The sequence below is a fragment of the Lepisosteus platostomus genome, chromosome 9, assembly GCF_059453375.1.
Source record: "Lepisosteus platostomus isolate fLepPlt1 chromosome 9, fLepPlt1.hap1, whole genome shotgun sequence".
Classification (NCBI taxonomy): domain Eukaryota; kingdom Metazoa; phylum Chordata; class Actinopteri; order Semionotiformes; family Lepisosteidae; genus Lepisosteus; species Lepisosteus platostomus.
The window spans coordinates 27709460-27731143 of NC_142619.1; the positions used below are offsets into that span (position 1 = coordinate 27709460).

Sequence of the window (21684 nt, forward strand, 5' to 3'; positions counted from 1 at the left end):
GCTATTCCTAGCCATAGCAAAAGTTTGTGTGTTCTGTAACAGATACTGTTATTCAGTGTTTCGAACTGCTGACACACTGATTTACAGCCTGGTTGCTACATTTAATGAATCAAAAAAGGGAAAGTCTGTTTCTGCAAGGCAGTGAAATTAATATGAATGTTTACAAGGTCAGCAGGGTGGAATATGAAGTTGTCTTTGCAAAGCTGTTTGAGACAGAATATTTATCTCTGGTTTTAATAATTAGACACACCTCGGCTTAGGAACATAACATAACATAGGAAGTCTATTTTGGATGTCATCTGCATTTAAAAATGTGGAATTCCTAAAGGCAGTGTAACTCCTGTGGGTCTCCTTTGAATGGAAAATCCTGAATCTTGGAAACATAAACTTCTAAGTAACCACTGTTAAAATGTATAAAAAGGTATTGCTTAGATGTGTTACAGCAAATATAAAAAAAAACAACATTAGATTTTTTTTATCTAATTGGAATGTCCCAGCTGTGAAGTCATATACCCCACTAACTTTAATTCATCTGAAAAAAAAAATGCCCCGTTAGGTTAGAACCATGAAACTCAAATCTTGGGAAACAGTAATGTTTTAAAATATATTTTGACAATTGCTAAAAAACAGTTTTTTGTGTAATGCCCACCCTTACATGATGTCTACACTAGTTATTAAAATGAATTAATGTTTATCTTCTTGGCTGCAGACAAAGTACAAAGAAGAGTGACTGTTTAACATTGAGACCACTATCAAGATTCCTTAATCTGATTACAGCCAGATACCAAACCTTGACATTGCAGAGATTGTCTATATTCTGTCAAAAATAATGTACCACAAACACATTAACTGGAGGAGGATCAACCATTGAGCCTGAGACCCCCAGTTACTGTATTTATTTCTCCCACTGGAGGGGTCAGTTTTCCTCTGTGTGCCTACGTGGTCAATGATTGCTGTAAAAAGTTGTCAACTGTGTAATAGTTCTGTAAAATATTTTGTGACAAACAGTTGCGAAGGCAGGGGTAGCTCATAAAATTTGATGTAACTATCCTCGAATTGTCGTTCTAATTTAGATCGATATCCAGTCAATTTTGTCCCTAGAAATCTGTGTTATCAAGTAACTGAAAGGTATGTTGTGTTCTATATTAATATTTTGCATATCTGGGTAAATGAAACATCTAGAGGTCACTTCGTTTTTTTATGTTATTGTGTGTTCTACATTTGAAGTCAGTTGTACTTTTTTCAAATGAATAGCTTGGATATATTTACTGTTAAATGATCACACATAAGCAGAACATAACCTTTATCTTTTTGTCTTTGTCTGCATTCTGGAAAAATACATACAATTAAGGGTGAATTTTATTTTGTAACTGTTTTTTAACTTTGTTGGACATGTCACTTAAGGAAATTATTTCACATTTAAGAACTTCCCTTGGCTGCTACCATGTGCCCTCACAAGTGAAGAGAAGAATTAAAAGCCAAAGAGAATTAAGGAAAATAAGCCTATTCCATTGTGATTGATGTTAGACTTTTAACAACTCAAATTAATTAAATCTCAAGTGGAGAAGAGATGTGCTGTCATTAATAAAAGAAAAACAGCGTGAAGTTCTTTAAGTTCTTTGCAGCTCAGAGATATTTCATCAAAGTCCAGAATAATACCTATCAAATTATGATTCTCAAAAATTGAGTTCCTTAAATAAACATTTGTTAGACTGATCATTTAAGTTTCATGTTTCTACTAATTTCAAATTTTGATATTCAAGAAAATACACACCAAAAACAAAGCATTTTCATAAGAACACAATCACATTCAGCAATAGAGAAACAGAAACAAAACTGAATTCCAGCAATTTAAGAGATTAAAGTGTTGTACTATCAACATTGGCGTAAGCATTTGAAACCACAGTATTCAGGACTTGACAATAAGAGAACAATATGGAGGTCAATGAAGATTGGGTACTTCAGAACAAGCATATACAAAACACATCAACTGACAATATACAATCTACAGATAGAAAGAAAACAATTCCATAGATTACTGGCATAGCCTATATACTGTAGGAAAATGAGATTGTCACAGTACACATACTGTATATATCCATATATACACACTACCATTCAAACGTTTGGAAACACAATGTTTGTAAAGTACAGGGGAACCATATTATTTACTTTTCTTTATTGCAATTATAAATTTGTAATTGTTTATTACATGTATGTTTGCAAACTAATATGTTTGCATCGCTGAATTGATAAAGTGTCTCTTTATACTATACTGTTGGCTGGCAGTGTAATGACACCCAGATTTACCCTCCCTATTCTAGGAAAGCTGGAGAAATTATGGAAGGTTTAAATGTTGCCTGAGTATAGACCACTACAGAATTTTGTAATGGTTATGAGTCCCCGAAGCTTTCAAAAGGACTTGTAAATAGTTGTCAGTATTATTGGTTCATATTTTGCCAAGTGTCTTCTGTGCATGTCTGTGGCAGTGAAAAGCAGTGATGCCATCAGTAGAGGAATGAGACGAAATATTAGTAAGGTTGGTTCAGTGATCGGCAGTGTGGAGATACGGGCTGTGTTCAATGGGGAGGCGTAGCTCTCAACAGAGAGCAATGTGTTACGTCGGTAAACACAACTGAGCAGAGTTTAAGAACTAATGAGTCTCAGTTGTGGGAACGCTGACAAGACCTTTAGTCTTGTGTTAGCTGCAGACAAAAGAAAGGACGGGTCTCCTGTAAGCAGAGGCTCGGGCTGTAAGAGAGCAGGGCTGAAGCAGGACAGCAGGGGTGTGAGGCCCTGCTGGTGTGGGCCCTGCTAGCAGATTGTGTCTGCCTTACAAGTGCATGAGAGAAGGCACACTAGTTTTGGCAGATAAATCCCGATAAGGGGCAGAGAGTGAGCAACACTCCCAGAAGGAACTGGGAGCATTAAAAGGGACCGGGAAGAATGGCAGTCCCAGAGGGGACTGTGTCTGTGAGCAATTGGAGCCTATCTGTGTGCAGTAGTCAGATGAGCCAAAATATTTAAAGTGGTGGCAGTCTATTGTAGTGAGAGACCAGGGTTGTTTATTGTGTCCACATCCTCCACCAATATGTGACATCACATGTGACATCACGGGGGTAGTGCCTACATCCTCCACCAAGATGTGACATCACATGTCACGAAGGTAGTGCCTACATCCTCCACCAAGATGTGACATCACATGTGACATCACGAAGGTAGTACCTACATCCTCCACCAAGATGTGACATCATGGGGTGGCCACTCTTTGTTGCTCTCTCTCAACAGTAGCCAATGAAAAGGAGACCACTCTGTTTGTCACAAAGTGATTTTGAAATCTACCAATAATGAAAAAGGATTAACATACATTATGAAACAAGCTACTCAGCCATGCTGTTGAAGACAATACCCTCTGTTCTTTCAAAAAATGACTGGATGAGAATTAGTTACACAAAGCCAAATGGCTTTTAAAAAGATTATTTGATATGATGGCTGATGAGCTTTAGTTCCTGGACACTGCCTGTGCTATTCCCAGCAGCTGGGTAGGATCCCAGCTTTCAGACAGTCTGAAAAAATATAGTAGTTACTCCCAAATATGTGAATCTGTTCTGGGGAATCTATTTGTTCTTCCAGATTTTTATTTTAGCTCTTAAAAAAGCCTTTGTTAGGCGTTTTTTTTTAAAGGGTCAAGAAAAATAGGAAAATAACTACAAAAAATAAGGCACGTTAAAAAAAACCCCACCATATTTAACTTGTCTTAATATGCTGATATATGAGGCAACAAACACTTCTTCAAAGATAGCCAGAATCTTTCCTTATGAAGGGATTGCAAATTGGACTGTAAATTCTAAAGTGGATCTAATTGGTCAGGATGCAAAGATATTAGTGAATCTAAGGACTGCAGTGAAGTATGATATTTTCATCTCACTCAGCCTCTCTGTATATGGTGTTTCAAGACATTGAACAGTACTGTAATACTGATATATATTTACCATTATTAAATAATACGATGTAAAGCGGTCCTGTCTTTGCTAACCATCATAATGGCATACAGAAGTAATATACACTGTAGTTATCTCACTGAAATACCCTGAATTCTGGAGTCACCTTATAAATAAATCAGGTTCCATGCAAAAAGTTTTTTTCAAATCATGAAATGCTTGAGGAAGCCAATAATAAATAAATGTATATGATGTTCGTGATTTATTGTAATGACTAGATTAACTTTTCATGAATATCAAAACACTGTCTGTTTTCATTGTGAGTTTAAATTTAAACATGCCATTCAGGAGGGTTGTTTTCACTTTTGCATCGATCAAGAAAAACAACTTTAGACATAAGACTGTATTCCACAATATTTGAGGTCTAGAAATAACAAAGCTTTGCAGTATATTAGCATCCCAGGGAGTTACATTAATTTTTAATTCATTCTGAACTCATATGATCATATTATCATTTCAGCTATAAATCATACAACATGGCATAATGATACATTAGGTGCACTGGACATCTGTCAAAAAAACAGAAAAATGCCAGTGCTCTGGAATGCACTGCATATTTATATCAGGAAATATAACTCTGGTCCCAACCTTTTCTACTTGTCATACTGTTGACTGAACAAGCAATGGTCTAATTAATGCTGATGTATGTGCCGAGAAAATGTGTCACTTTCCTTGAGCAGCTGCAAATAAAGAAAAAGTATCTGTTTTTAATCTAGTGACATTGTGTGCTAACTGTACATAAAGACTGCTTTGAGTCTTGTATGGTTCTACAAGGAGTCTATGATCCAAGAATGCAGTCCATTTCCTGTTTGTTCCTAATGGCATGGAACGAATGTCACAGACTGTGAGTGGTAACCTTCAACTTTCTGGTGAGAAGGCGAAATTGACTTGCTCTCCGATATGTTGCCCGGCTTCTCAGAGCTAATGAAGGTGACCAGAGCTTGAGTAGAGTCACATGATTGTTTCTCAGCATCCTCAGAGTTCAGGGAAACCAAGCTGGCCTGCTTGGACCTCTTTAACAATCGTGTCTTCTTCAAAAGGAGGCTGAGATCTTCTTTAAAATGCGGGTTAAAGAGCATGTAGAGGAGGGGATTCAAGCAAGCGGGCAGTGGGACGATGACCAGGAGAATGGACTTGATCACTTCTGGGCTGATGAAGGACAGGTTGAGCAAGGAGGAGAAGGAGAGGAAGGCCACGGGGAAATAGAGTATGCAGTTGGTAAAAAGAAGCCAGGCAACATGTTTAATCATGGAGCAGTCCCAGAAGTTGTCCAGTTCTCCCTTCTCCAGGTTGCAGTACAGTCTAGTGTAGGTGACGGTCATTACGAAAAAGCACAGGGAGTTCAGCAGCACTAAGGCCACCATGAACCCTAGGCTGGACGGTTCTCCAAAGGGCAGGGGAAGACACAGAGAGGAGATGCCATACTCACCCACGTGCAGGAGAGGCAGGACAGTAATGGCCAGTGCCAGGACAAAGCAGAAGGCAGACACAATCCTGACGTTATTGGTGGAGGACTTTATCTCTACTCTTTTGGAACACTTGATGGACACGCCCCGCTCCAGGGCGGCAGTGGTCAGCAGGAAGATACATGTCTCGGAGGCAAAGACTGACATGAAACCTGTAATCTTGCAGCCTATGCCACTCTCCCACCATGCCCCGTATTTGGCGAATCTGCCAAATGTCAAGGCATCAACCACTGCAAGGATGCCACTGGAAAGTCCCATTAGGCTATTGACCACAGCCAGGAGTCCTATCAGATGCTTGGCTGGTGACACATAGGTCGGTGAGAAGAATATAATGACTGCTACCAGTCCATTACAGACAAGAGACAACACCACTATAATCCAAACGCCACTACGAATGAGCCAGCTCCCGAACAGATGATCACAAGGCCGAAAGGGTCCTAGAACGAAACAATAAAATCTTTTACCATGTTTGTTCTCAGAACCTCTTTTGAAGGCAGACGTTTTCCAATCTTATAAAGCAAACAAAATGTCAAGTTTTGCTGTAGTTTTCCTCCTTTCCATCTGCTACCTCTTTCCTCCTTGTTTTAGAAAAATATAAATTCACATTGTAATAAAAAAATTGAAACATGTTCCAAATTAAAGTGGAATGTGAAATAATTTGTGAGGAGGAACATTGAATGCCTGCTTGATTGTTTTACTGAACAAGATGAGGACCATCCACTAAACATGGCGATACACAGATGTCTTTAAATCTCAGCAAGCAAGGAGGGACCATGTTATGCAATTAAACAAAAGTACTTTAACTTCTGTTTGTGCTTTTGCGATTCTATGGACACATGGTAATAAAGAACATTCAAATTTGTTTGTCCCCTGTTCTCTCCAGTTTTCTATCTATAGAGAGATCCACTCACCTGGGGCTGGAGAACACTGGACTGAATGTTGAGCTTTTGGGTCCTCCTCAAGGTCAAGCAGAAAGTCCTCCAGGTCTTGGTCCTCTGGAAATAGAACATGTAAATTAGTAGTGCTTTCACTGTCTGTCCACAAGCAGAGAGAATATCTGTGCTGTACATGGTTTTTCACTGCATTAACTGAATTTTCAATGAGGCAGTGCTAAAATCTGTTCCAAAAAGACACTCATGCTAACACATACCCCATTAAAATAATTGAAATGTACAGGCAACACAGTAAAAAATTGGATTTAATTATTACAAAAGAACATGAGAATGAAATCTGAAATCTTTTGTGCCAGCACACAACGACGTGAGGAGGACACCGTAGTCAGTAGGATTCAAACCTGCGCGGGGAGACCCCAGGGGATTTCTAGTCCATCACCTTAACCACTCAGCTACAACAACGGCTCTGTACGTACAGTAGTAACTCTTACAGCCAGCAGGTCAGTAAAAATTGTCTATTAGCACACAGAGGTAGGATACCATTTGTCCATAAAATATCCCCTTAAAGGAAGGGATATACTGTATTGATCTAAACTAAGGTTGATTATAGTCTAAAATAAAAGGCATTAAAACACAACAAACCGGTATTGGAATCAATGGCCTTTTCTGTCTTTCCTTATATGTGTTGTGTGCTGTATATAACAATGGTGATGCTTAGCGTGACTTTTTCTACAGAATTACGGTTTGGGGATTTTAGAATGGGATTGTGCATGTTCTCTATGACTATTGATCTTGTCCTTTAAACACTGAATTGAATGATATACAGTAGCTTGGCTAATCAACTTTGGTCCATGAGTTAGAGGTTCTGATCTTGGACACATCATACGATTACCCCCTCATTTGTGCAGCACACAACCACAAATTGCACTTGGCCACAAACCAATACTCCTTTATTTTGAACTCATTTATTGAGTAGTTTGATTATACGTGGGATAAAGAAATTCCTAATTTTGTTATATGTGCCTCTCTGAAATGTCTTTTTGTAAGCATGGGTTTATATTCCTCATGCAGAATGTGTGAAGGATCTGAGGAGACACTGACAGCTAGTCTCAGCATCCTTTCAGTGTAAGCAGTCTGTATGTTTTGCTCATGTGGCTGCCCCACTAGCTTAGAACGCATCTTGACATCTTGGCTTTTTGTTGCACACGAAGACTATTATACGAATCGGTAGTTTCATACTGCAAGACACTTTGTACCACAACATGTTTGACAAGAGTTTGTAATGTCAGACCTTGGTGGCCCATAATGCTTGTCTCTTTCTTGCCTAACTCATCTCTGCTGCTGTTCTCCTCCTTGTCCCAGAGGTTAGTAGGCTTATTGTGATTTTCGCAGGACACAAAGGCACAGCACTGGAAAGCATAAGGCATTTCCATGACTCTGGAAAAAAAACACAGGAAGAGTATATTATAACACCTAAAAAAGTATTTTGTCACACTATATTTAATAACAAGTACTTAATTAGTATTTAATAGTGCAAACTATTGTTTGTATCAGGCACAATTGCAACATGTCTGAACTTTTCACCCATTTCTGTAGGAAGCAGACATTATGTAAGATACTATAAATTATCACTATCTTTAAAAAAAACAACATTCAGTACCAGTTTCAGTGTCTTGAAAAAAATGAAGAAAAATATTGTAGAACATACAATCAGGAAACAATCCTTTTCATCAGTAAAAAAGCAAAACAACTCAAAGAAGCAATAATAAGTCAATGTTAAATTGACAAAGCCTGTTTTCTCAGATTAGACTTCAGCTAACACTTTTTTCCATTCTTAATGTACCACCCTCTTTTAGAAGAATTCACCTGTGTTAGCCTTTGAATTCAAGTCTAACAGACTTTGCATACAGTACATCCACCCACCCATCCATTCCCCAACTGCCTCAGCCTGTTCCCGGTTGCGGAGGAGCTAGCGCCTATCCCAGCAGGCTAAGGGCACGTGCAGAAGGTGGGGTAACCCCTGGACAGGACGCCACTCCATTGCGGGGCAGACGCACAGACACAGACATGCACACACTCGCACCTAGGGGCCAAGCTTCTGGGAAACCGTTTCATCTACCAGTATGTCTTCGGACTGCGGATCACTAGAAGGAAACTTATGCAAACATTGGCAGAATATACAAATTCCAAGATCAGCACACCTCGGGTCTGGAATGGAACCCAGGGTCCCTGCGCTGTAAGGCAGCAATGCTAACCACTGAGACAATATGCCACCCGACATGGACACACGCACGCAATAATAAAAGAAAAAATGTGTTTAATGCTGCACTCAAAAATCTATTGATCTTTACCAGGTACTGCATTTATCTCACAGAACAGCACGCAACATTGGCTCCAATCCTACTTCACTTGTTCAGTTTTTTCCAGAAAAATGCATCAGTTTTAATAGAAAGAGTGTGCTTCATTTGACTCATTTGTCTGTTTTTACACTGCGGTCATTGGCTCAGAACAAGTACCCTAGAGTTTCATATTTTTATTGTTTGTGTTTTTATGAAGTTTCTAACAAAAAGTTCGGGAGGGATGACAACAGCCAAGTTCAATCAGACGCAGCTGTCAGCAATTCGTAAACATTGCTGATGGCATTTCCTCACCTACTGTAAAACCATTCATACATACTATATGTTATCCCCTTTTCTCCTTCACACATATCTTTTCGCATCACACCTGCACCTCATCTCCACCTTTGCAGCTGCCCCTTGGTCTCTTCTCACTGTGCATGGGGGTCCCAGCCTCCTCGCTCTGTGGCCAGGCAGTTAGCCCTTAGCCAAGTGGGATAATCTAAATTTGGACTAAAACACTCCATAATACTTTCAGCAATTTAATTCTTGAGTGTTGTTATTCCTAGTGACCTTTTTAAGGTCTCAAAGTATGATTATCATATACAGTATGCCCCAGATGTGCTCCAGGAGCAAGGGCTTTCAATTAGGAGGGGACATGAAAACACTTGGGTATAGCTTTACTGTGACCCGCAGAATAGTACTTATGTCTTTACCTCAGTTTTGGAAAGTTGTCTGCAGATAACAGCTCCTGTAGGCCTTCGTTGCCAGCTAGTTTCAGATGGGTTAGACTGTGCAACCCAGTCAGAGGCAGGGAAGACAGAAGATTTGAAGTCAGATCCCTGTAGGAAGAAAACTGTGGTCAAGAACTGACCATGAGCAGAATCCAGGGAGGAGTCATTCCGCAATCTGAGTTCTCTCCAGACCATCTACAAAAAATTGCAATACTTACAGTTTAATTAATGAAGGCAGGTTGGAGAATGCATTGGGATCAACTGCATGTAACTTATTCCAGGCAAGGTCACTGCAGAATAGAGGAAAATTGTTTTAAATATGCTGGCCTGTTTCTCTGTATGAAACATTAAAAAACCATTTTCTGATGATTCAAACAATATTGCTATTGTCTGTCGAGTCAAGATTTTTTTTCCTGAAATGTACATATGATTAAGGCTTTCAGTAATAGTGTTTGAAAGTCTGTGGTGAACTATTCATTTGCAGCTTCAATAATAAAAGTACAAAACTCCACCATGTTCTCTGTGTAAAACAGGGAATAATTGCACTGAAAATGTATGACTACTTGATGGTAATGTAAAATCTGACATTTTAAGCAAAAATAAAGGATTTGAGGAATATATTGCTTACAAATTATTGCTTCACAAAGCAAATAAAGGTCTCAACGAATTCAATAAATATATGATTTATCTTGAAATTATACTGTATATGGACTCATATAATTATTAATATATAGGAATAGATTTAGATTAGTGATAACAAAAGTGGTTCAGGATTGTGTAAAAATGACAAATAGCAAATTGTTACTATGGTTTTAATTTTTTATTGATATAATATGCAGACATGTGCAAAGTTACACAGCACAGTCTATTAAGAAAGCTGTCAAATTACATAAGGAAGGATCCTAACCAGTTATTTATCCCAGAGAAAGGTCCTTGTTATTCTTAGCATTTAACAGTCTCTTTATTGTCATTAAGCTGAGATATCATAAGGAATCAGAGGACTGGCACTGTGGGAAGTTTTGAAAGATAGCACATTGGATCCAACACATTGAAAGTCAAACAGCTCAGCACGTCTGGATACCAAACTGGAGCCACAAGTAATCATTTCAAGTCTGCTTTTATGACACAATCCATCAAGCATGTACTGTATGATGATGACCATTGTCATTTATCTCCAGGAAATTGATTCTTCCTGCTGATCCATGAAAACTCATTTTCATAAGACAGCATCAAGACATATCTGAAAGACATTTGATGGCATCATAAAACATTCTCGTACCAGAGAATAAGCTAAGAAAAACCGCCAAGAACAGGAGCATGCTTGAGTAACTCCTTAAATTATACAGGAGTGCTCACTAAGTGAACATCAGCCCAACCGGATTCTGGCATAGTGAGAACACATTGCAGTCATTCTTCACTTACTGCCAAGGCAAGAGCTGAGTGGGATTATTCGGAGCTGTATTTATAGTTGAGATATTTGTTTATAGTAGGCACGCTGTTTGAGAGAAGTGTACCCTGCAGCTGTCAAAAGGAAAATGTTGTGAACAGAATGTCATATCACAGGATCCACCAATACATTCCTTGCGCAACTAAAAATCAAACATTGAGCTGTAGTCTCTCTCTGCCAGCCTTTCTGTTCAACAGCCTACCCAGCTAATCTATACACATCTAAATTTGTGGTGACTCTTTTTTTCTTCTACTACAATAACAAATGAACTTTTAGAACACTGCAAAAGTTTTAAGAGACAAAGATTCATTAATAACAAATAATTAAAAAATGTTCTAAAGTTCATCTCTAAGCCACATCACCAGCCGGGGGAATATCATATTACTTAGCTGAATGAAAGTTTGGCTGCTATTGTTTTTCTTTGATGGCCATGACAGAAAGAACTGATACATGGAGCAATGACCATGAAGCTCAAAGAAACAGGAAAATCCATTCTTCCATCCATCTGCAATTATCTTGCAGTCCAGTAAAGTTGGAGCCTAACTCCACAAACAGGATGATGGTAAAATTATTAAACACATTGCAAAGATTAAATAAAATAGGCAGAATATTTTTAGGAGCAAAAAAACTAAAAATGATTGTGTTCACAGTGTACATGTAGAATTGCATTGTACTGTATAACAAAATGTATACGCTTCATAATGACAGAGAACAAATGTGTTCACTGAACATTCTTTTGAAGGCATTTAGAAAAACTATTATACTATACTATTATATTAAATACCTGTCATTTTTAAATCAAACATTTATGTTTTCATACTTTGTGTGGCAATGTAAGGTAATATTCCCATTCCTGTTCTTTTCTTTCTGCTAATTTCTCATTTTCATTAGGTGAAGACACAGGGTTTTTACTTATCCTTAGTCATTCTTTACAAGGACTAAAAAAAAAAACACTTTCAAAGAGTGTAAAAACAACTGAAGAGAAAAAAAGAGAAAAACGCCTCTCCCCTTTGAATGTAAAGTTTGTAAACAATTTTCCCAATTTGTCAACAAGGAATTCAGACCATTATACTGTTTATGATATATTCATTCTATCTTCAAATTGAAGTTCTTAACTGACATTCAGGAGGGATGATGACAACCAAGCTTTATTCCACTGTTGTTCTAAATCATAATCATTCCTGATGTCATTTCTCAAAGCTATATTATGCACTACTCAAATCCCTTTAAATTTTCAGAAACTTTTAATTTCTTGGCTCTTCCCATCTATACCTTTGTAGCTACCACTGGGCTAACTTGTCAGTCTGCATGAGCGTCCTAACCTTCTAGCCTATGGCCAGGGCATTGAGCCAAATTTGATTATACATAAGTTCTCAATAAATATCCTTAAATGCAAATGTAATTCTTGGGTGAATTCCTTGTGAAATTATTGTTAACAACACACTTTTACTTATTTGTTCTTATATGCCTTTTTTCCCTGTTAATTAAATATACTTGAACATCTTAATTATATTATACTAGGCAAGAATTAGGGCAATGGTAAAGAATAGTATACAGTACATGTATGCAAGTATGTAGTATTTAGTCTATTTTTGTTTGAGGTAATGAGTAGGAACCTTACAATGCAGCTGAATGCGCCAACAGTATTTTTGAATGTGAGCCTCTCCTACATGTGATACATTTGCCCGACATAGCAGAAAAAATACTTCTTCCAAAGAATTCCCTCTCAGGCTGGTAGTCATAGCTAATGTGTGCATGTTTGAATACTCTTCTATTACAGTATACATGACAAGGACTGACATTGTCACCTGTTTTTTTTGTGTGTGAAAACTATAAAAAAACAGCTTTGTAGCCAACACCTTGAGTAATGAGTTCTCCAACAATGAAGATGACAGACAGGTCAAACATGAAAAAAGTGCGTTTCTGTGAAAAGATAGCGACTTTCAGTTTTTCTACAGATTCGGATTTGCTCGCACGCCTGGAGCATTGACACTGGGCAGAATGCAAGATCCCCAGACACCACCAGCAAGGTCAGGGGTCCCTTGAGAAAAAGCACCTCCATAAAGGTGGTGAAGGGTGTTCAATCGAAAGAGGAGGTTGGCTTTGTATTCGTGTGCAGGAGGAGGTAGGCTGCCTTGCTTGGGAAGAGTTGTTTTACCTTCCTGTGTATTGTAACGATTAGCTGCTCAAGGCTTGGGGGAACACATTCACAAAGGGCAAAAGAAAACACTGCAGCTCTAAGTGCAGACTGTGAGCACTCTATTGTTTCAGATGTGAAAAGTTTATTCAGAAAAGTTACTTTTCTGCACAGGGATTTTTTTAAAGAATTAAACAAAAAGACTTCTGAAAGGGGAATTTAAGATTCCCCTGAGTCTGCTTCTGATATCAGACTGTTTCATTCATTTAAGTTCCTTACTGCTGAACAAATTATTTGATGTTTTTAATGTCGCAGCTGTTGGTGGAGTAAGCACACATTAATCTTTAACAGGAGAGAGTCTGTTTTAATCTTCCTTGTGCTAAATGAGAACAAGACAGTCGATGGGAAGACAAAGTGCTATTAAATGTTTATATAAACTTATATAGGATATCAGGGATAATGAATGGGCCATTACGCAACCTTGGGTGTGTTTTCCTTTCGGCACAAAGCACTTATTTAGTCTCTTTCTAACACTCTGTGTACAAAACAGAAGTTTCATCAAAGTACTTAAGACTACTTCACAGAAAGTAATGGACTAGTATGAATTTGATCTTTGTCTCAGTCTGCCATTTATCCGTGTCTATAAGTTTTCTAGAGGACTCTTTTATTTACAAAACACAATTACTTTATTTGGCTCTCGATCCTTGTGTAGAAGGAGCATGTGAATCAAAATCTGAAATTACTTTCTTTTTAGAGCACATTGAAGTAATGCTAAATAAAGTATTTAATAGTACTTTTCTAGCAATAATAATTTAAAGCCCTGATATTTTTCTTAAAATGATATCCTGCTCTATGATAAGCAGCCTAGAGCTACAGAAAGACAATAACCTCCTGTTAGGACAAATTTATCAGGTACACAAAATGCACATTATTGAAAACATTCATTCCTCAAGGAGTAAATGAAGGGCAAAAGAAGGGGCTAGCAACACCCAGGGGGATGCCCCAGAGCTGTCAAACACACTGAGAAGTGGATGATGTTTTATTCTACAGGACTCTGGAAGGCACAGCAGTACTCAGATCAGAAGCACGATAACAGAGGAGTCCAACTGTAGTTCACATATCAAAGTTCTACAGCTTCTCAGGAAACTTTTGAGAAGTGGTGAAGCTGGGCTCTACATGGGTAGCTTTACCACATGCTGAATGCAAATGACAGCAAACGGGGTGGGAGTGGTGTACATTTAAAGACAGCTCAGAAACCTGAGGTTATAAACAAGACGGTCTAAAGTCTCAGAGCCACTAAATCTGACCCTACATTCAATTGTAGAAATGGTTGGAAATTAATAATTTAACAAGTGAGTGCATTTCATATTGCACTTACCAAGTATACTGTATGCCTATAAAGTATGTGTATTTTAGATGTAGGACAAGTACAAGAAACTTAAAGTTATTTATAAAATTAAAAAAAATTACCATCTTATTTATTAAAAGGCTGCCACCATGATTGTTTCTTTCAGATACATTCTTTAAAATGCTTGAAGGTAAGTAATTGTATAAAGGGAAACACTGACATCCTAATATATTTAGAATGACTCATTTTGAGGTTTGTAGTAACACCCCATGATGATAATCTGCTGCAATTTTAAGACTTTAGTGGACTCAGTGTTAAATTGTTTTGAGCTTTTAACATTTAGTATTATGCATTCGGCAATACTTTTGCAAATGGAGCAAACAACTATGTTTAATAATGATGTAATGTAATACATCCAATGTGCAACAGTTGAAACACAAGCCTTTTCAGATGACAGACAGTAAATAACAGATTGGGCTCAGTGTAAAATGACCTTCAGTGATACAAAAACTTTACACAGTGAAAAACAGCCCTGGGGTCCAACAGACTCCACAACACCGCAGAAGGGATTAATCTTTCACTGCTCAATTTTCAACCTATCAACTCATGACATCTGCCTGCCAAGTTTAATTATTGTGTGATGATTATTTTTTTTGCCCAATATCAATATCTGACCCTTTTAAGGTTGTTGCCAAAAGAAACGGTCAGTTACTCACAGGGATCTCAGCGCTGTGAGCTCCTGAAATGTATTGGCTTTAACCTCATGAATTTCATTGTGATGGAGGTCACTGAAAACACAAACAAAGCAGCAAGAATTTCAAAGTTATGCCTTCTTTTTTGAAAAAAAATAATGTTTTGCAGTATTGGAAATTTAAAGGCTGTGGTAACATTTGTAATTTTTTAGACTCACATTCTTTGAATCTTTTTGCATCCATTAAAGCTTGGTAAGTGCTGTATCAAATTGTAGGACAAATCCCTGAAAAGGCAAAACCAAAACTTTGATTAGTACACATACTGCTGATGTTGTACATTACACAAAATGTTAATTCCAAACTAGATACCAGTTTGCAGGAAAAGCCAACATTTCCTTTTAGAAACAAAAAGCACAAAAACAAAAACCAAAATCATGATTCTTGGCAAACTGATCTATTAAAAATACATTAACGTATTAGCCCAGGGTGATCTTTTAAGGCAGAATCTTATTTAGCATAGCAACTTACAGTACTTGCAGGTTTGGTAACTGCTCACACACAGCACTGGGAAGAGAGGTAATCTGAGCTCCGGTGATTGTCCTAATTCAAAGTCAAATAAGATAATTAAGACTAGAGATGGTTCTTGAACTTCATTCGCTTCCAACTTTCTACCCACAAATCAACATCACATTACTCATCATAAATAAGCCAGACTGATAATATTAAATCCAGCAATGTCAGGTAATCATGGGTCAGCATCACCCAAATGTTTTATTATAAGGGTTGTAAGTTCAGTGAAAGGGTATCCACAAATGTTGTGATCGGAAGAGAGCTAATTCATATTAAAATTCAAAATTAATTCTATCCATCCGTTTAAGTACACAAGGCACAGTACAACACTGCCTGATGAAAAAAGTCCATATACTTGTATTTGATAAGACATGCAAATTATTCAATCAGAATTAAGAACTTACAGACTTTCCAGGCTTTTGGTGCCAGTAAGGTCTGGAAATTCGGTGATTTCTGTGGCTCCATTAAGTGACCTGGAGGTAAGAAGACAGGAGAGAGACAGAGCTTGTTAACAAACAAAAAAAAGCATGCAATGTATTGCACTAGACTCAAAATGTTTGAAGAGTATCTGTTAAAGTAAATGCAGAAACTGACTTACAGTGTTCGTAATTCAGGCAAGTGCTGGAAAGCAGACTTCCCTACAAACTGGATGGGATTGTCATAGAAAAATCTGTAAAAAAACACAGGATTTACAGTTTGCTGTACCCTCTGTCAAGGAGGTCTAGTGGTGGAGTGATGACTAATGGGAACACAAACTTTAAGCTATATCTGGTAATGGGCAGTAACACATCACATAGTGTGGGATGGGTTAATTGAAAAAAACTGCAGAATCCTGTGTGGTAAGGAGCTGCATGCTACTGGCTGAAAAAATCAAGAAAGTAATGACCATAAGGACAGTTCTAGGCTGTGTAGGAGTTTCTTCAGCAGAATATGAGAAGACTGTCGAACATGTGGCAAGAGTTGGGAGCAAGGCTTAAGCCACCAGCAAAGAACAAAGCTGGCTTAAAAGACATGACTGATGATGTATTATTGCCTTGAAATACAGTGATGCCAAAATATCTAAAAGTTAGAAAAAAAAAGTAAAATATTACAACTATCCAATCACATTCTGAATTGTTATTTTTTAGATTTTATTTACTGGAAATGTATGAGATTAGTAATATTGCTTTGTACTAATTGATGAATCAGGAAATGCCTGTCTTATTTATTTGTTGTATAAGTAAATATTTAACAATTAACCAACTACTAATACAGTCACTGTACTTAGAGTACTGAACACTTCGTAGACTGCTATCATGTTTTTTTAGCTAACATTCCACTACAAAGTTTTACAAATTAAGAATTACATTGGAGAACAATATAGTTCTGTACCGCTGACACTGTGGCTGTTGTTAAATTTTATATCACATTTTATTACCTACATAAATTAGCTTGGCATTTATAAAACTTTCATATCTGAATTATGACTGCATAAAAGCCAACTAAACATAAGCAGGGCTGATGTAAGTACATCAAATGAAACAAAAAACAAATGCATTTAAACTGAATATGCGAGAGATGGATTGCATTAGTCATTAAAAAGATCATACATTTGAATTAATTAATGTATACCAGACAGTCATCACATAAACAAGACCAGAAAAACAGAAAGTGGAATGACCCTTTTATCTCAGGAGTTTTAAATCAATGTAATTATCTGTTTGTCTGTCTAAATTGAGGGAACCTACATTGTGATGAGAGAAGGGTTTCCAATGAAGGCATGCTCTGGAATGGACCTGATGTTGTTGCTGTGAAAACCCCTGTAAATTAGATTTCAGAACACATGTTATTTGTTGTCAACAAAACAAGGTTTAAAGTGTTTGTATTGGTGGATTCGAGAGAAACACACAGTATCTACTTACAGTTCTTTAAGGTTCGTCAGAGCTTTGATGGCAACGGGAAACTCGTCCAGATTGTTGTAATTTAAATCCCTGTGGGGGATGTAAAACATGATTATTTCCCATATTAACAAAAAGAACTCAAAAAAAGTAAATTACAACTAGAATAATTTAAATGGCCATAGTGCTGCTTTTGAAGGCATAACCATTGTTAAAAATTAACATGAAATTATTCAATTTCTGCACAGAAGAGTATATATCCTGTGCTGTGTACTGTGTGGCAAAAAGGTAAGTACACCCCCTTAGGATTTTATAGTTTAACAAATTTAGACATATGTGACCTTCACCTTGTCCTCAACAAACCTTATAGCAGATAAAACTAATCTCATTTGACTAATAACACACAGAAAGTCTACTTTTGTCATTACGTATTTAAAAGAAATCTCTCAGCATCCAATGTCCAGAAAATAGTGGAAAGACACCTGAAAGTATGGAAGTTATAAAGGAGCTTCCTATTAAATACTTTTGGAATAAACCTAAGCGGTACGCAGAAAGTCTCCTGTAGCGTTACCTAACTTTTCCTTCACTACTAGGTAAACAACACAGTTTCTCACAAAAGGCTTCCTGTTTGTAAGTAGCAGGGGCCTTAACTCCCTGCCTTTGATTAACTAGGATATGGATTTAGTTCACATCCTAGACATGTCCTTTCCGGCTTTGTTATGATATCTCCAAACTCAATTTATATTACACTAACAGCAGACGTGATCATCATGGTTCACTTCCTGCTTTGAAACAGCAAATGTGAGAACATCACACCCCCAGTAATTGATGTCCCCGTTGAACCGATTAAAAAAAAACATTTGGTTTCCCACAAAAGGGACTGGACCATAATCCTACTGTTGAAAACAACTGAAAAACATGTATTTAAAAGATTCTAAATGTGTATTCACAATATCATTCAAAAACACAACAAGATGTATAGAGACACTGTGGGAGAGAACGGCATTGTTTTTCTTCATCTCTGTAATTAGGGTATCAAATTTGTTGGTTTCTCTGAACCAACTTTTGTCTTGTAATCTTTCTAAAGCCTTGGAGACACAACACAAGGAGTACCAATATCTTTGCACCTCTGAGCCGCTAACTATCTGGTTCTGAGCACGAATGTATGCATGTGTAGTACGTGCTGTGCCAATCTCGTTATCCTATGTAGGCTGTGACAGTGGTTTATTCCTTGAAACGTTTCCAGTAATACACTTATGTAATCCCTGCTACATCCTGTATAGTGATGAGTAAGTGCAGTCTATTTTTTGCAACACTTTCCATTGACTTTTTCCTGCTCCCATCAACAGAAAGTTTTCTTTAGGTCCTCACATGCTTTCAATTACTAGCAGTGATCCTTTTCTAGGGCACAGGTGGTCCTGCATTACAACTGCATTAGGGTGACTCCTCTACTTGGCCAGATGCAAACTTCCACAACGTCAACACAGTGGAACGAACTTATAAAAAATACTATTAAATTAAAATGATTTCAATGTGGTATTAAGCTGTCCGGAAAGGGCGTTAACAGGTATTATTTGCTCAACCACAAATTTAATTTGAGTATACGGAAACAAATATACTACATTAATTTTATTAGGTCTGTTTGGGTTAGACACTCATAATACTGTATAAGCATTAAATGTACACAGGAAATTAGCTTACTCATGCAGCCTGTATTGAAGAGAGAACAGCCTCCAAATACATACCATACTAACACTAGCATGGACAGTAATGACTGTAAAGCTGTGACTGCACATTCAGAGATAACAACAAAGGATTTAGCTTTCAGCATTAAGTAACAGTAGCCAGTGTGATTGTTTCAGGGCTATTTTTTATTCTATCATGTAAATGTTATCATTCGCATAATAAAATATATTTTTTATCAAACGGATGGTGTTGTGGGCATACAGCACATCCATTTTCCAATCCCTTCTTCCAATTTAGGCTTGCAGGGGGAGCTGAAGCCTATTCCAGTAAGCAACAGGTGCAAGGCAGAGCAACCCATTGACAGGATGCTAGCAGGGCAGACAGACACAAACACAGACACACACACTCACACCTAGGCCCAAATTTCCCAGAAGTCAATTAACCCACCTCTATATTTGTATCAGTAGAACAAAGAGTATGTTTTTTTTTGACTGTGTGAGAAACTGGAGGACCTGGAGAAAATCCACAGGGAGAACATACAAACTCCATGCAGACAGCACTCCAGGAATTGAATCCAGGGCCCCCAGCATGATTAATCATGATACGGCATGATTAAAGAAACGCAAGGCAACAGCTCTGACGCTGAACAAGTATTTCAGTAGTACATACTAACCCTAATTTAAACGGCGCTGAGGAGTGATGTAAATTCATGAGCTTTTATTGTTTTGTATTGCCTGATTAAGGACAAGGACAACACGTTCCTGGGCTATTGCCACCCCCCGTTTAATGAATGATATGCCAGGGAGCTGCTTCAAAATGGGGTGGGAGGAGAGGTGTAAGAAAAATGTGAAAAAAGTAAGAAATGTGATACTCAGAGAAGTGGGAGAGATTAGGGTCTCCTGAACTTTTTGTTTTTAAACTCAGAGTGCTGAAAATTTCATATACAGTAACTATTGATGAAATAACTATTCATGAGGAATAACAACACCCAATAATTAAGTGTATTAAAAAAATGATTTGTTGAGTGTTTTTCCAGAGTAAATTTGGCTCAACTTGCTTGGCTGAGGGACCTCCTTCTGGCCTTTGGACAAGGAGGCTGGGACCCGCTTGCAGAGTGAGAAGTGACTAAGTGGGACTCCAAAGGTAGAGATGGTTTGGAGGAGAAATATAAAAAATGAATGCGAAGGAGAGAAATATAGTATTTATATTTTTTTAATTGAGGAAGTAACGTCAGGAATGATTATGAGTTAGGACAGCTGAGGTCAATTAAGCTTGGCTGCTGTTATCCATCTTGAACTTTCATTGCAAACTGCATAATAAATATGGGTAGATATTGTTACATACTGTATGAGGTCAGTTAATTAGTTTTTTAACAGAAGGACCAGCATTTTCTAAGTATACAATGAATATGTACCTCAATCATTTTATCTACAGTACGTTTTCAGTTAGGCCTATTAGTACCACTATCAATCACAATCACAGAAAATGTGATTAAAATAGATTAAAAAAAACATGTTAAGTTTCAAGTGTAAAATAAGACACAGTCAAAAAGAAAAAGAATTAAAAGTTTCATGCATTGTGACTTCCGTGAGCACTAACACACTCTTAAATACATTCATGGTTAGACCTCATCAGCCTCTGAACAGACTGCTGTGGAGGTTTCTGCCACTACAAACACAGCCAGCTGGAACAGGTTGGCTGCATATGATCATGTCCTATTGATGATACTGGCAAGTTGGTCCCAGAGATTTGCTGTCGGTCTCAGGTCAGGAACTAAAGCTGTCCACAGCATGACCTTTACATTTTGTTGTTGAAGTCACATCATTGTAATTCAACGATCTCACATTGTCCTGCTGGAAAACCAATGCCTTTCAGCTTGGCTTACAGGAACCTAAAAATCAAGGACTTTGCTAGTGTAATAATGAGCAGTAATTTTGTCCTCAATCTGCACGATATCTACTGTACATCGTACATTGGCTTGACCAACTGACAACTGGTGACCCACTGAATCTAAGCAGGCGTGAGCCTGGTCAGTACCTGGATTGGAGACCTCCTGGGAAAAACTAAGGTTGCTGCTGGAAGAGGTGTTAGTGGGACCAGCAGGGGGCGCTCACCCTGCGGCCCATGTGGATCCTAATGCCCCTGTATATTGACGGGGACATTATACTGTAAAATGGTGCCGTCCTTTGGATGAGATGTAAAACTCAGGAGGTCCTGACTCTCTGTGGTCATTAAAAATCCCAGGGCGTTTCTCAAAAAGAGTAGGGGTGTCACCCCAGTGTCCTGGCCAAATTTCCCATTGGCCCTTTCCAGTCATGGTCTCCTAATAATCCCCATCTATAAATTGGCTTCATCACTCTGTTCTCCACCCCACTGATAGCTGGTGTGTGGTGAGCGTTCTGGTGCACTATGGCTGCTGTCGCATCATCCAGGTGGATGCTGCACATTAGTGGTGGTGGAGGGGATCCCCATTACCTGTAAAGTGCTTTGAGTGGAG

At 37.9% G+C, this 21684-nt stretch overlaps 1 protein-coding gene across 2 annotated transcripts in view; it reads right to left on the reverse strand.

Moving 5' to 3' along the window:
• Positions 1-343: 343 nt before the first annotated feature.
• The window catches only part of LOC148654698 (leucine-rich repeat-containing G protein-coupled receptor 5-like), a 94832-nt gene continuing 73491 nt past the window's right edge, over positions 344-21684 (reverse strand). For both annotated transcript variants that reach the window (XM_088644549.1, XM_088644548.1), the window contains 12 exons: positions 17526-17594; positions 17352-17423; positions 16223-16294; positions 16029-16097; positions 15583-15654; positions 15273-15338; positions 15079-15150; positions 9649-9720; positions 9413-9538; positions 7652-7797; positions 6379-6462; positions 344-5904 (listed from right to left, as the gene is read on the reverse strand). In XM_088644549.1, coding sequence (XP_088500675.1) covers positions 4817-5904; positions 6379-6462; positions 7652-7797; positions 9413-9538; positions 9649-9720; positions 15079-15150; positions 15273-15338; positions 15583-15654; positions 16029-16097; positions 16223-16294; positions 17352-17423; positions 17526-17594 — 2008 coding nt within the window. In that variant the 3' untranslated portion in view covers positions 344-4816. The remainder of the gene's footprint in view (positions 5905-6378; positions 6463-7651; positions 7798-9412; positions 9539-9648; positions 9721-15078; positions 15151-15272; positions 15339-15582; positions 15655-16028; positions 16098-16222; positions 16295-17351; positions 17424-17525; positions 17595-21684) is intronic.